Source organism: Salmo salar, chromosome 06, assembly GCF_965601325.2.
Source record: "Salmo salar chromosome 06, fSalSal1, whole genome shotgun sequence".
In the NCBI taxonomy this organism is placed as follows: domain Eukaryota; kingdom Metazoa; phylum Chordata; class Actinopteri; order Salmoniformes; family Salmonidae; genus Salmo; species Salmo salar.
In genome coordinates this window covers 20,135,434-20,149,948 of record NC_138296.1, presented here as the reverse complement: position 1 = coordinate 20,149,948, position 14,515 = coordinate 20,135,434, and the positions used below count along the sequence as shown (strand labels likewise).

Below are 14,515 nucleotides of genomic sequence, written 5' to 3'. Positions count from 1 at the left end.
GACCCTGCCTCATGTATCTCCAGACTCAGCTTTGTGCCAACTCCACCCTCTTAGTCACTTTATCTTTCCATGTCGTTGGACTCAGGAGTACATCTGAAATGGCACCCTATTCCCTATAAAGCACCTTTATAGGGCTCTGGTAGTAGTAGTAGTAGTAGTAGTAGTAGTAGTAGTACACTATAGGGAAGAGGGGGCCATTTCATACACACACACTGTTAATCAGAATCAGAATCACCATTATTTGCCAAGTACATTTACACATACCCAGAATGTGCCTTGGTGCTGCCAGCGGTATACAATATACAAACAGAATACAGACACATAGACATCATACAGAATATACAACACCGGAACAGTAACGATAAAACATCAAACTGTGGAGTATAGGCTGATTACAGTGGGAATAAACCATTTACAGAGGGGCTATATCTATATAAGCAGAGTGAGGGATCCTGCCGTGGATTCTGTGTTGTACGGAGGTGGACATACTGCAAAGGCAGTATAGTGCAGATTAGTGTTCGAGGTCATTGATGAGAAGGTTCAGTAAATCGGCCCAATGCAAAGTCATATGAATGTTTTCCTAACTGTCCTACAGTTGTGAGAAAATAACTTGACCATTTACAAAAGAGATACAGCTGGTATATGTGTAATGTTGGCTCCTGGACTGAATGTACAAGTGTGATGTGGACCTTGTTTGTTAAATGACATGATATGCTAACCTGGTCCCAGATCTGTTATTGCGGTCTTGACAAGTCCTATGGCCATTCTCAAGTTGGCAAAACCGCACTAACCGATCCAGGACCAAGCTAATGTTATGCTGCTTTGATAGTTGATAGTGAATATTTTCCTTCTTCTCTTTTGAGACTGGACTGAATAATACATTAAGGCCAGTGAGAACTGACTGAATGTGATAGGGCCATTTTGTGTCTCTAGTGAATAATAACTGCTCTGTCTCTCTAGTAGTTTCCAAAACAGACATTGATACTGTGGATGTATTTCCTTGTTCATTTCTTTGTATTGGTGCAGATGTATATTAATTTATTTAGCACTTTGTGTTGTGAAGCTTAACATTATGACAAGCACTGCAGGTATAGGAACCTTTATTTTATAGCTGTAAGTGACTAAATTTGAAAGGGAGAATTGTGGATTACTTGAATAAGTTTCTCCAGTGAAAAAATACTATTTAATATGTCAGTTGATGTTATGGGCCCTGTTAAAATACTTCAGAAATTGCTAAACTAAAGGAAAACAGGGAATGATGAATTTCTAAAGTATTCTAATATGTAATTTTGGTGTCCTGCCTACAGGTCCTTTCCATATATTGTAACTTATCTTTACTAGCAGAGGAAGACAAAGTCAAAACTTTGAACACACTCGTACTCAGATTTTTACACGGGGAGAATCTCAATTGGTTTTGCTCGACTCCGCGCGTCCTCTCCGCCGCCCTCTCCTGGTAGAAAACGTGGACACAAATGTGCTTGCATTAAATTAGACTTTCCTTCACTAGTGGCCATCAGGCATATTACAGTTAGATAGGAATCCCAAAATATGTGTAAAGTGTTAAAAAGAAATGTAGCCAGACATTTTATAGACAACAGATTTAGTAGCATATTGTTTTTAAACGTGAGCATGCGTTTCTCCTCCGAGAAGAAAAAATATGATTTTGTGGCGGATTTCAAAACGCTTCTACGATACGGAGCCGAGAGGATACATTTGTGCTTCCTCGCTGGGAGAAGGCTATTGAGGAGGACACTACTCCATTTGCCTATTAACAAATTGACACTCGTCTACATATGGCAACCACTTTTCATTTTATGGGTCACAAAATACAAAAGTATTTAGGAGTCAAGAAGAGGACAGACTTTTCCCCAATTGAGAAACTCCCATGATTTCCAATGTGTTCTTTTTAAGTGACAAAAAGACATTGAGACACATTGGATTGGATCAAGAGTCCCAACAATGACTAGTATTTTGTTGTAATCTTTATTGTATTGAACTTTAATTTGAGAAGAAAGTCGTTGCACACTGAAAAGTAGTAAAACAACTCATGAAGGTATAACAATACATTGTCTGGACATCTCATTTCAAGTTCTGTAAATACTGTACATTTAATATTCTGTTTCTATGGATGTTGATGGTAATATACTGAAAGTACATGAAGGATCTTTGAAATACTGATTATTAACCGAGAACTGATAAAAGATGAGAATCAAACAACATGACATCTTAATTTGTGGTTAAGAAAGAAAAGAAAAATAATGTCATGTAAATACAAAAATCCTTGAAGATTTTCAAAAGATATGACCCTGATTAAACATTTAAAGATGACAAACACTTTATATACATAACATTCACCATATACATATATTACAAAAAATAGGCAGCAAAAGAGTATTGATGATTCAAACAACATGAAACAATAGCCTAGTCATAAAGATATTGCAAAATATTATTGGTTTCCCTTTCTTCATTATTGTATATTTCGTTCCAAATTACTGTACAACACTTTAGACAAAATTCACAAAAAATGCTTTTATTTGCTTCATTTGAGTTCTCTCTAGGTTCAAAGCTTCGTTATCAAGCTAGGTCTACACTTAACACAACTACAAGAGATCTACGGACCGAAGGCTCGACTAAACATTTACTGGCAGGAAAAGCCAACTGAAATAAATTCAAGATTTTGTACATTGTAATTAGTATTTTTCCACCAGAAAAATAGATGTATGCATTAACCATAATCTATTTCTAAAACTGTATTTACTTTAGATTTATTGGACTTCAGAGTGATTTTGAAATTGCCACTGAATTCAAATCTGCCTTTATTTTGATTGACAGGTAAAACACTACACTTTAACATTTTCCATCAATGTCTTAAATCTAACGCTGAATATACATTTCACTACATTCGCTTATGGGTGATCTTTAGGAAAATGCTTGTTATAAATGAATACCACTGTAGGAGATTAGAATGCTGGTGAGTTGAAGTTGGCTGAAAAAGCCTGAACATATGACTTTATGATGTAGAATCTTAATTTGATCACTCTTTGTCGCTGAGAATTTCCCTGCACAGCAGGAAAAGCAAACGTGTAATCTATTCAAGGTTTAAAAAGGCTTCTAAAGATTGTAATTTCCACTTTAAAATGTCAGACTTGATTTGCCTTAACGAAAATGTATCAACCCCTACAAAAATGCCCATTAATTATAATCCACATAATAATTCACATTTCCTGTTGCTGCAGGATTATTTTCCTGCGGTCAAGAACTGGCTCAAATTAAGATCCTACATCTGTACTGTGATACTGAGCCAGCCTGACAACTGACAATGACCTGACTATAAACATTCGACTACATACAATATATACATTCATCCAGATACTGTACAGGGATACATTCATACAATGAGCTCTGCGGGACATTGTCACTTTTCCTTTTCTTATTATGAACACGTTGGATCAAGCAGGAGAACTGACAGTGGAGTTTAACCAAGTAAGACAGTGATGGAGGTTCAGAATCTCAAGGTGTTAAGCAAAATAATCAAAAAAAGTCATTTAAAAAGAAATAGGCAAAAAAAGTAGCTAGGTCAGCTAGTTTGAGTGGTTCTATATCAGCTAGTTTGAGTGGTTCTAGATCAGCTAGTTTGAGTGGTTCTAGATCAGCTAGTTTGAGTGGTTCTAGATCAGCTAGTTTGAGTGGTTTTAGATCAGCTAGTTTGAGTGGTTCTAGATCAGCTAGTTTGAGTGGTTCTAGATCAGCTAGTTTGAGTGGTTTTAGATCAGCTAGTTTGAGTGGTTCTAGATCAGCTAGTTTGAGTGGTTTTAGATCAGCTAGTTTGAGTGGTTTTAGATCAGCTAGTTTGAGTGGTTCTAGATCAGCTAGTTTGAGTGGTTCTAGATCAGCTAGTTTGAGTGGTTCTAGATCAGCTAGTTTGAGGGTTCTAGATTAGCTAGTTTGAGTGAGCTAGATGGGTAGCTGCGGTCATGAGAGATGCACTTCCAGGGTTATCAGGGTCAGAAAGTCATGGGGTTAACAGGGTCAGACAGTCATAAGGTTAACATGGTCAGACAGTCATGGGGTTAACAGGGTCAGACAGTCATAAGGTTAACATGGTCAGACAGTCATGGTCAGACAGCTATAGGGTTAACATGGTCAGACAGTCACAGGGTTAACATGGTCAGACAGTCACAGGGTTAACATGGTCAGACAGTCACAGGGTTAACATGGTCAGACAGTCAGGGTGGGGGGGTTAACAGGGTCAGACAGTCAGGGGTAAGGGTGGTAAGGCATGGTCAGACAGTCATGGTCAGACAGCTATAGGGTTAACATGGTCAGACAGTCACAGGGTTAACATGGTCAGACAGTCACAGGGTTAACATGGTCAGACAGTTATAGGGTTAACCTGGTCAGACAGTCATAGGGTTAACCTGGTCAGACAGTCATAGGGTTAACATGGTCAGACAGTCATGGGGTTAACATGGTCAGACAGTCATGGGGTTAACATGGTCAGACAGTCATAGGGTTATCATGGTCAGACAGTCACAAGGTTAACAACAGGGTCAGACAGTCACGGGGTTAACAGGGTCAGACAGTCACGGGGTTAACAGGGTCAGACAGTCATGGGGTTAACAGGGTCAGACAGTCATGGGGTTAACAGGGTCAGACAGTCATGGGGTTAACAGGGTCAGAAAGTCATGGGGTTAACAGGGTCAGACAGTCATGGGGTTAACAGGGTCAGACAGTCATGGGGTTAACAGGGTCAGAAAGTCATGGGGTTAACAGGGTCAGAAAGTCATGGGGTTAACAGGGTCAGAAAGTCATGGGGTTAACAGGGTCAGAAAGTCATGGGGTTAACAGGGTCAGACAGTCATGGGGTTAACAGGGTCAGACAGTCATGGGGTTAACAGGGTCAGACAGTCATGGGGTTAACAGGGTCAGAAAGTCATGGGGTTAACAGGGTCAGAAAGTCATGGGGTTAACAGGGTCAGAAAGTCATGGGGTTAACAGGGTCAGACAGTCATAGGGTTATCATGGTCAGACAGTCATAGGGTAAACATGGTCAGACAGTCATAGGGTTAATAGCGTCAGACAGTCATAGGGTTAATAGCGTCAGACAGTCATGGGGTTAACATGGTCAGACTGTCATGGGGTTAACAAGGTCAGCACTGATGGGGTAAGAATCATGGCTGGATATAGAAGTACATTCACAGATGCAGAAGGAGGTGGAGCAGTGGGTCTCAGAAAAGAGGAGAGAGAGAGGAGAGAAAAGAGAGGAAAAGAGAGGTGAGGAGAGACGGGAGAGAGGTGAGGAGAGGAGAGAGACGCCTCACAGATAATATTAGAATATGGACATAATGGATTTTTTCAGAGGGCATAGAGAGGACAAAGGAATGGCAAACTGTGTGGTTAGTGATGTAGGTATATCTCACACATGACTGGCTCTCTATCTCACAGGCTGAGGCCACAGGCAGTCATATAATATCACCTTGTATGAGTGTAATACATCAGACGTGGAGCAAGACACGAGCTAGCACGCACACGCACGCACGCAAATTCTTATTTTCAATGACGGCCTAGGAACAGTGGGTTAACTGCCTGTTCAGGGGCAGAATGACAGATTTGTACCTTATCAGCTCGGGGATTTGAACTTGCAACCTTTAGGCTACCCTGCCACCCCAAGGTTAACATGTTCTAACATGCACATCCAGCACTCTTCATCTCCTTGTTGACGTAGTCCTGAAGCTTAAACTTGGGCTCGTTGGGCTCCTTCATAGACCTGTGCTTCAGCTCTCTGAGAAAGGAAGAGATGAGAAGGGAGGAGGAAAAGAGAAAGAGATGGAATGGAGTGAGAAGTCAAGTAGGAGGAAGTGGAACAGTGTAGATGAATAGAGAGGGAGAGAGTGAGCCAGGGTCTAGGGGCTGAAGGCTAGAGAACCAGGGACTAGGAGCTAGAGCCCAGGGACTAAAGGCTAGAGGCCAGGGTCTAGGAGCTAGAGCCCAGGGACTAAAGGCTAGGGTCTAGGGGCTGCAGGCTAGAGGCCAGGATCTAGGAGCTAGAGCCCAGGGACTAAAGGCTAGGGTCTAGGGGCTGCAGGCTAGAGGCCAGGGTCTAGGAGCTAGAGCCCAGGGACTGAAGGCTAGAGGCCAGGGTCTAGGAGCTAGAGCCCAGGGACTAAAGGCTAGGGTCTAGGGGCTGCAGGCTAGAGCCCAGGGTCTAGGACTAGAGGCCAGGGACAAGGGGATAAAGACTAGACGCCAGGGACAAGGGGATAAAGGCTAGAGGCCAGGGACAAGGGGCTAAAGGCTAGAGGCCAGGGACAAGGGGATAAAGGCTAGAGGCCAGGGACAAGGGGATAAAGGCTAGAGGCCAGGGACGAGGGGATAAAGACTAGAGGCCAAGGACAAGGGTCTACAGGCTAGAGGCCAGGGACTAAAGGCTAGAGGCCAGGGACAAGGGGCTAAAGGCTAGAGGAAAGGGACAAGGGGCTATAGGCCAGGGACAAGGGGCTAAAGGCTAGATGCCAGGGATAAGGGGCTAAAGGCTAGAGGCCAGGGACAAGGGGCTAAAGGACAGTGGCTAGGGCCTAAAGGCTAAAGGCCAGGGACAAGGGGCTAAAGGCTAGAGGACAGTGGCTAGGGCTTGTTTCTGGACTGGACCCCTGTGTAGTTTCATACTCACTTGGCCACAGCAGTGAAGGCTAACTCCACATTGAGGCCAGACTTTGCACTGGTCTCCATGTATGGAACCCCAAACTCCTGCAGAGAAACAGACAGGCAGGGCATCTTGAGTTGAACACTCCACATTCACATTGTCTTGAGTGTCTTTGTAGCTAGTCTAGAGCACCAGATATCCTCCCTGATAGCCTGGGGACAAAGTTACTTTGCTGCTAATGGTAACAGTATTAGAGACCATTGTTGCCCTCTGGCTGGCCAGGCAGTAACAAATGATGTGCGTGTTTTAGGCACAGCAGCTAATGACAAAGAATATTGAGCATAAACCCCTTTTAACATTCACCATCAGCACCCAGAAGACACAACAACACAGGGAAATCATACAGACACTACAACACATCTGTCCTGGAGTGACTATAGTACTGCTGGGAGTGCACCTTCAGTTCAGAACCATTCCAATGAGCAGATTGGAATGCTAGCTATGTGACAAACAATTCCTCAGGCAGGGTGTGCGTGGGAGATTTGTCTCAGCATCCAGCACCATAGTAATGACTAGGCTAATGTGTTCCTCTCTCCAGGTTTATGCTATCAGCACTAGAGGAATGCACCAGACTGGGTTTAAATACTATTTGAAGTCCATTAAATACTTGGAGCGTTTGCTTTAGCCTGTCTGGAGAGTCGGATGGGCGGGGCTTGGAATTTTGGGACTTTCTTATTGGTTCCATTGCGCAAAGCAAGCTCAATCAAGCCCATCTAAACTATTTGACATGATTTCAAATAGTAGCTGAACCCAGGTCTGCAAGGCACTTTGATATTTATATTGTAGCCGTGTTCCACAGCAGTAGTCAGGGGGAATGAGAAAGTGTATTCACATTTCCTGCAACATTCAAAGTCCTATTTGCACCAGTATCTGTATTCATCTGAGAGTACATCGCTGTGAAATTGAGTTAAACGAAATATTCCTCACTGTTGTATTGTATGCATATGTTTATAGAGAGAATACAAACATATAAAAAAGGAGACTAGATGTCCATCCTGTAGAAGCATGAAAGAGCCTGTAGATAATATCAAGATAGCAGGATGTGATCCTTGGTGCTAAGATAGTGTACACAAACAGACTACATTCATGTTCTATGGTAAAGTAATATCTCATAAACCTGGCCTTTCTTCTTGATATTTATCTTTTATTTCTTGCAGATGGTGCATTTTCCTCCCAACGGTGAAAATCAATATGAATTGGATCAAGGGACTGAGTCCAATAAGAAAGAAAGAAGGAAAGAAAGAAAGAAGGAAAGAAAGAAGGAAAGAAGGAAAGAAAGAAAGAAAGAAAGAAAGAAAGAAAGAAAGAAAGAAGAGAGAGAGAGAGAGAGAGAGAGAGAGAGAGAGAGAGTGCTTTAGCAACATATACATATGTTTTCCATGCCAATAAAGCTGCTAGAATTAAATTGCGAGAAAGAGAGAGAAGAGAGAGAGCGAGACAGACAGAGCGAGCGAGAGACAGACAGACAGACAGACAGACAGACAGAGAGAGATATATATACAGAGAGAGAGATACAGAGAGAGAAAGAGAGAGATACAGAGAGAGAGAAAGAGAGAGAAAGAGATACAGAAAAAGAGCGATACAGAGAAAGAGAGAAACAGAGAAAGAGAGAGAGATAGATACAGAGCGAGAGAGATACGGAGAGAGAAACAGAGAGAGATAGAGAGAGATACAGACAGAGAGAGAGAGAGATACAGTTGAAGTCGTAAGTTTACATACACTTAGGTTGGAGTCATTAAAACTTGTTTTTCAACCACTCCACAAATTTCTTGTTAACAAACTAGTAATTTATCCAACAATTGTTTACAGACAGATTAATTCACATATAATTCACTGTATCACAATTCCAGTGGGTCAGAAGTTTACATACACTAAGTTGACTGTGCCTTTAAGCATCTTGGAAAATTCCAGAAAATGATGTCATGGCTTTAGACGCTTCTGATAAATGATGTCAATTAGCCTGAGTCCATTGGAGGTGTACCTGTGGATGTATTTCAAGGCCTACCTTCAAACTCAGTGCCTCTTTGCTTGACATCATGGGAAAATCAAAAGAAATCAGCCAAGACCTCAGAAAAAAATTGTACACCTCCACAAGACTGGTTCATCATTGGGAGCAATTTCCAAACATCTGAAGGTACCACGTTCATCTGTACAAACAATAGTACGCAAGTATAAACACCATGGGACCACGCAGCCGTCATACCGCTCAGGAAGGAGACGTGTTCTGTCTCTTAGAGATGACCGTACTTTGGTGCGACAAGTGCAAATCAATCCCAGAACAACAGCAAAGGATCTTGTGAAGATCCTGGAGGATACAGGTACAAAAGTATCTATATCCACAGTAAAACGAGACCTATATCGACATAACCTGAAAGGCCACTCAACAAGGAAGAAGCCACTGCTCCAAAACCCGCCATAAAAAAGTCAGACTACGGTTTGCAACTGCACATGGGGACAAAGATCGTACTTCTTGGAGAAATGTCCTCTGGTCTGATGAAACAAAAATAGAACTGTTTGGCCATAATGACCATTGTTATGTTTGGAGGAAAAAGGGGGACACTTGCAAGCCGAAGAACACCATCCCAACCGTGAAGCACAGGGTGGCAGCATCATGTTGTGTGGGTGCTTTGCTGCAGGAGGGACTGGTGCACTTCACAAAATAGATGGCTTCATGAGGCAGGAAAATGATTGGATATATTGGATATATTGAAGCAACATCTCAAGACATCAGTCAGGAAGTTAAAGCTTGGTTGCAAATGGGTCTTCCAAATGGACAATGACCCCAAGCACACTTCCAAAGTTGTGGCAAAATGGCTTAAGGACAACAAAGTCAAGGTATTGGAGTGGCCGTCACAAAGCCCTGACCTCAATCCTATAGAACATTTGCGGGCAAAACTAAAAAAGCGTGTGCGAGCAAGGAGGCCTACAAACCTGACTCAGTTACACCAGCTGTCAGGAGGAATGGGCAAAAATTCACCCACCTTATTGTGGGAAGCTTGTGAAAGGCTACCCGAAACGTTTGACCCGGGTTAAACAATTTAAAGGCAACGCTACCAAATATTAATTGAGCGTATATACAGTTCTGACCCACTGGGAATGTGATGAAAGAAATAAAATATGAAATAAATCACTCTTTCTACTATTATTCTGAGATTTCACATTCTTAAAATAAAGTGGTGATCCTAACTGACCTAAGACAGGGAATTGTCACTAGGATTACAGTGGGGGAAAAAAGTATTTGATCCCCTGCTGATTTTGAACGTTTGCCCACTTACAAAGAAATGATCAGTCTATAATTTTAATGGTAGGTTTATATGAACAGTGAGAGACAAAATAACAACAAAAAATCCAGAAAAATGCATGTAAAAAATGTTATAAAATGATTTCCATTTTAATGAGGGAAATAAGTATTTGACCCCTCTGCAAAACATGACAGTACTTGGTGGCAAAACCCTTGTTGGCAATCACAGAGGTCAGACGTTTCTTGTAGTTGGCCACCAGGTTTGCACACATTTTGTCCTACTCCTCTTTGCAGATCTTCTCCAAGTCATTAAGGTTTCGAGGCTGACGTTTGGCAACTCGAACCTTCAGCTCCCTCCACAGATTTTCTATGGGATTAAGGTCTGGAGACTGGCTAGGCCACTCCAGGACCTTAATGTGTTTCTTCTTGAGCTACTCCTTTGTTGCCTTGGCCGTGTGTTTTGGGTCATTGTCATACTGGAATACCCATCCACGACCCATTTTCAATGCCCTGGCTGAGGGAAGGAGGTTCTCACCCAAGATTTGACAGTACATTGCCCCGTCAAATGATGCGGTGAAGTTGTCCTGTCCCCTTAGCAGAAAAACACCCCCAAAGCATAATGTTTCCACCTCCATGTTTGACGGTGGAGATGGTGTTCTTGGGGTCATAGGCAGCATTCCTCCTCCTCCAAACACGGCGAGTTGAGTTGATGCCAAAGTGCTCCATTTTGGTCTCATCTGACCACACCACTTTCACCCAGTTGTCCTCTGAATCATTCAGATGTTCATTGGCAAACTTCAGACGGGCATGTATATGTATTCTTGAGCAGGGGGACCTTGCGGGCGCTGCAGGATTTCAGTCCTTCACGGCGTAGTGTGTTACCAATTGTTTTCTTGGTGACTATGGTCCCAGCTGCCTTGAGATCATTGACAAGATCCTCCCGTGTAGTTCTGGGCTGATTCCTCACCGTTCTCATGATCATTGCAACCCCACGAGGTGAGATCTTGCATGGAGCCCCAGGCCGAGGGATATTGACAGTTCTTTTGTGTTTCTTCCATTTGCGAATAATCGCACCAAATGTTGTCACCTTCTCACCAAGCTGCTTGGTGATGGTCTTGTAGCCCATTCCAGCCTTGTGTAGGTCTACAATCTTGTCCCTGACATCCTTGGAGAGCTCTTTGGTCTTGGCCATGGTGGAGAGTTTGGAATCTGATTGATTGATTGCTTCTGTGGACATGTGTCTTTTTTACAGGTAACAAGCTGCGGTTTGGAGCACTCCCTTTAAGAGTGTGCTCCCAATCTCAGCTCGTTACCTGTATAAAAGACACCTGGGAGCCAGAAATGTTTCTGATTGAGAGGGGGTCAAATACTTATTTCCCTCATTAAAATACAAATCAATTTATAACATTTTTGACATGCGTTTTTCTGGATATTTTTGTTGTTATTCTGTCTCTCACTGTTCAAATAAACCTACCATTAAAATTATAGACTGATCCTTTCTTTATCAGTGGGCAAACATACAAAATCAGCAGGGGATCAAATACTTTTTCCCCCCCACTGTACATGTCAGGAATTGTGAAAAACTGAGTTTCAATGTATTTGGCTAAGGTGTATGTAAACTTCCGACTTGAACTGTAGATACAGATACAGAGATACAGAGAGAGAGATACAGAGAGAGAGAGTGAGAGTGAGAGAGAGAGAGAGAGAGAGAGAGAGAGAGAGAGAGGGAGACAGTTAATTGACTGTGGTGTCCTTCACTGCTTGAGTCAATCTGCATCTTCCTCAGTATTAACTAAACTAAGTGACACTCACCTTGGCCAGCCTCTCTCCATCCTCTCTCTTTACCACCCTCTGCTGCGTGGCATCAGCCTGGGGACAGATCAGAAAAAGAAACGCGAGAGAGAGAGACCGAAAGAAAGACAGAAAGAGAAAAAGAGAGATGAGAAAGGTAGAGATTCCCTGATACCACCATTGCACCACCATGCATGACTAGCCTCAGTCCTCAGTCTCACTATCATCAATGCAGGGGCTTGTCTTAAAATCACATTGTTCCAGGAGGGTTACATAATGGAGAAAAACACATTCCGTACAGAATATGGGATCAGACCTAGAATTCTTAATGAGTCTAGATTATGTGTGAGCATTCTAATGAGGGGATGATTCCCGGTGTGTGGGGACTGTTTAAATTAGACTAAACTTCCAGACCAAGCATCTGTTCCCTGTTCTAGTAGTATTTGGATGGGACTTATTTATAGTAGCAGTGATTTGTTACATCCCTCCTGCATATGTGCTGATCTGGTGTTGTGTCTGTGTTGTCATCTGGCAGCAGACGTGTCAGGGTTAGAAGCAATTCCAGTAGACTAGAGATTACTTTATTGTTCCAATGGACACATAGTTTTGAATCAGGAAGTAGTCACTGAAGTACTCATAGAACATATAGAAGTGAATCCGGACACCGGGTTACTAAATAGGCTCAGATTGATGCTCAATGTTAAAACCAGAATGATTGCAACCTGCCTACATGTAGTTTTAAAGTACAGTAGACCAACACAGCTACTGTATTAGGTCAAAGCTGTGTGTTGGAAAACCTTGGTAGAGCATGGGTGGAGTAGGCATTGTGGTGCTCATGTGAATTTCCTTTCTTTTTGAGCTTCAGAAAAATGCGTATTCTCACTTAAAAGGTAGATTTAGTGTTTAGTGTTACACTATGAGGATATACTGGGAATAGATCCTCCAAGTCCTGGGCTACGTTTATACTGTACATTTCTTTTTGTTTCTCTGTCTATTGTTTATGGTTGTTGTGTCTGTCTGTTTTCTTTGTGTCTGCCTGTCTGTCTGTCTGTTGTGTCTGTGTTGTGTCTGGGCTGCCGTCTGGTGTGGCTGCAGGTGTGTCCGTCTGGGTTCAGGCCAATCCCAGGAAACCTCACCTTGTTTCCCAGCAGCATCAGGACCACATCCTGCTGGGCGTAATCATGGATCTCAGTCAGCCAGGCCTGGGGTGGCGATGACAACAAAAGGAGAGACATGATAAGGAAACACTCAGGATACAGAGTGGAGAGTCACTCAGGATACAGAGACAGAGAAGAGAGACACTCGGGACACAGAGGCGAGAGACACTCGGGACACAGAGGCGAGAGACACTCGGGACACAGAGAGCGAGGCGAGAGACACTCGGGACACAGAGGCGAGAGACACTCGGGACACAGAGAGCGAGGCGAGAGACCCTCGGGACACGGAGAGCGAGGCGAGAGACACTCGGGATACAGAGAGCGAGGCGAGAGACACTCGGGATACAGAGAGAGAGGCGAGAGACAATCGGGATACAGAGAGAGAGGCGAGAGACACTCGGGATACAGAGAGCGAGGCGAGAGACATTCGGGATACAGAGAGCGAGGCGAGAGACACTCGGGATACAGAGAGAGAGGGAGAGACACTCGGGATACAGAGAGCGAGGCGAGAGACACTCGGGATACAGAGAGCGAGGCGAGAGACACTCGGGATACAGAGAGCGAGGCGAGAGACACTCGGGATACAGAGAGAGAGGGAGAGACACTCGGGATACAGAGAGAGAGGGAGAGACACTCGGGATACAGAGAGAGAGGGAGAGACACTCGGGATACAGAGAGAGAGGGAGAGACACTCGGGATACAGAGAGAGAGGGAGAGACACTCGGGATACAGAGAGAGGGAGAGACACTCGGGATACAGAGAGAGAGGGAGAGACACTCGGGATACAGAGAGAGAGGGAGAGACACTCGGGATACAGAGAGAGAGGGAGAGACACTCGGGATACAAAGAGAGAGGGAGAGACACTCGGGATACAGAGAGAGAGGGAGAGACACTCGGGATACAGAGAGAGAGGGAGAGACACTCGGGATACAGAGAGAGGGAGAGACACTCGGGATACAGAGAGAGAGGGAGAGACACTCGGGATACAGAGAGAGAGGGAGAGACACTCAGGATACAGAGAGAGAGAGGAGAGACACTCAGGATACACAGAGAGAGAGGAGAGACACTCAGGATACAGAGAGAAGAGGAGAGACACTCAGGATGCAGAGAGAGAGGAGAGACACTCAGGATGCAGAGAGAGAGGAGAGACACTCAGGATGCAGAGAGAGAGGAGAGACACTCAGGATACACAGAGAGAGAGGAGAGACACTCAGGATACAGAGAGAGAGGAGAGACACTCAGGATACAGAGAGAGAGGAGAGACACTCAGGATGCAGAGAGAGAGGAGAGACACTCAGGGTGCAGAGAGAGAGGAGAGACACTCAGGATACAGAGAGAGAGGAGAGACACTCAGGATGCAGAGAGAGAGGAGAGACACTCAGGATACAGAGAGGAGAGACACCCAGGATACAGAGAGAGAGGAGAGACACTCAGGACACAGAGAGGAGAGACACTCAGGATACAGAGACAGAGAGGAGAGTCACTCCGGATACAGAGACAGAGAGGAGAGACACCCAGGATACAGAGACAGAGAGGAGAGAGGAGAGCCATAGACGAGGAAAAACAAGGACAAGTATGGAAGAAGAGATGCTCATGAGAAAGAGAGGAGTCAGACAGAGA

At 43.8% G+C, this 14,515-nt stretch overlaps 1 protein-coding gene across 1 annotated transcript in view; it reads right to left on the bottom strand.

Annotated features, from left to right (window-relative positions):
- Positions 1-4,287: 4,287 nt before the first annotated feature.
- The window catches only part of LOC106606471 (ras-related protein Rab-26), a 96,167-nt gene continuing 85,939 nt past the window's right edge, over positions 4,288-14,515 (bottom strand). The window contains exons 6-9 of the mRNA XM_014202684.3: positions 12,875-12,940; positions 11,760-11,816; positions 6,674-6,750; positions 4,288-5,785 (exon numbers count right to left, since the gene is read on the bottom strand). Of these exons, the coding sequence (XP_014058159.3) occupies positions 5,686-5,785; positions 6,674-6,750; positions 11,760-11,816; positions 12,875-12,940 (300 nt within the window). The 3' untranslated portion in view covers positions 4,288-5,685. The remainder of the gene's footprint in view (positions 5,786-6,673; positions 6,751-11,759; positions 11,817-12,874; positions 12,941-14,515) is intronic.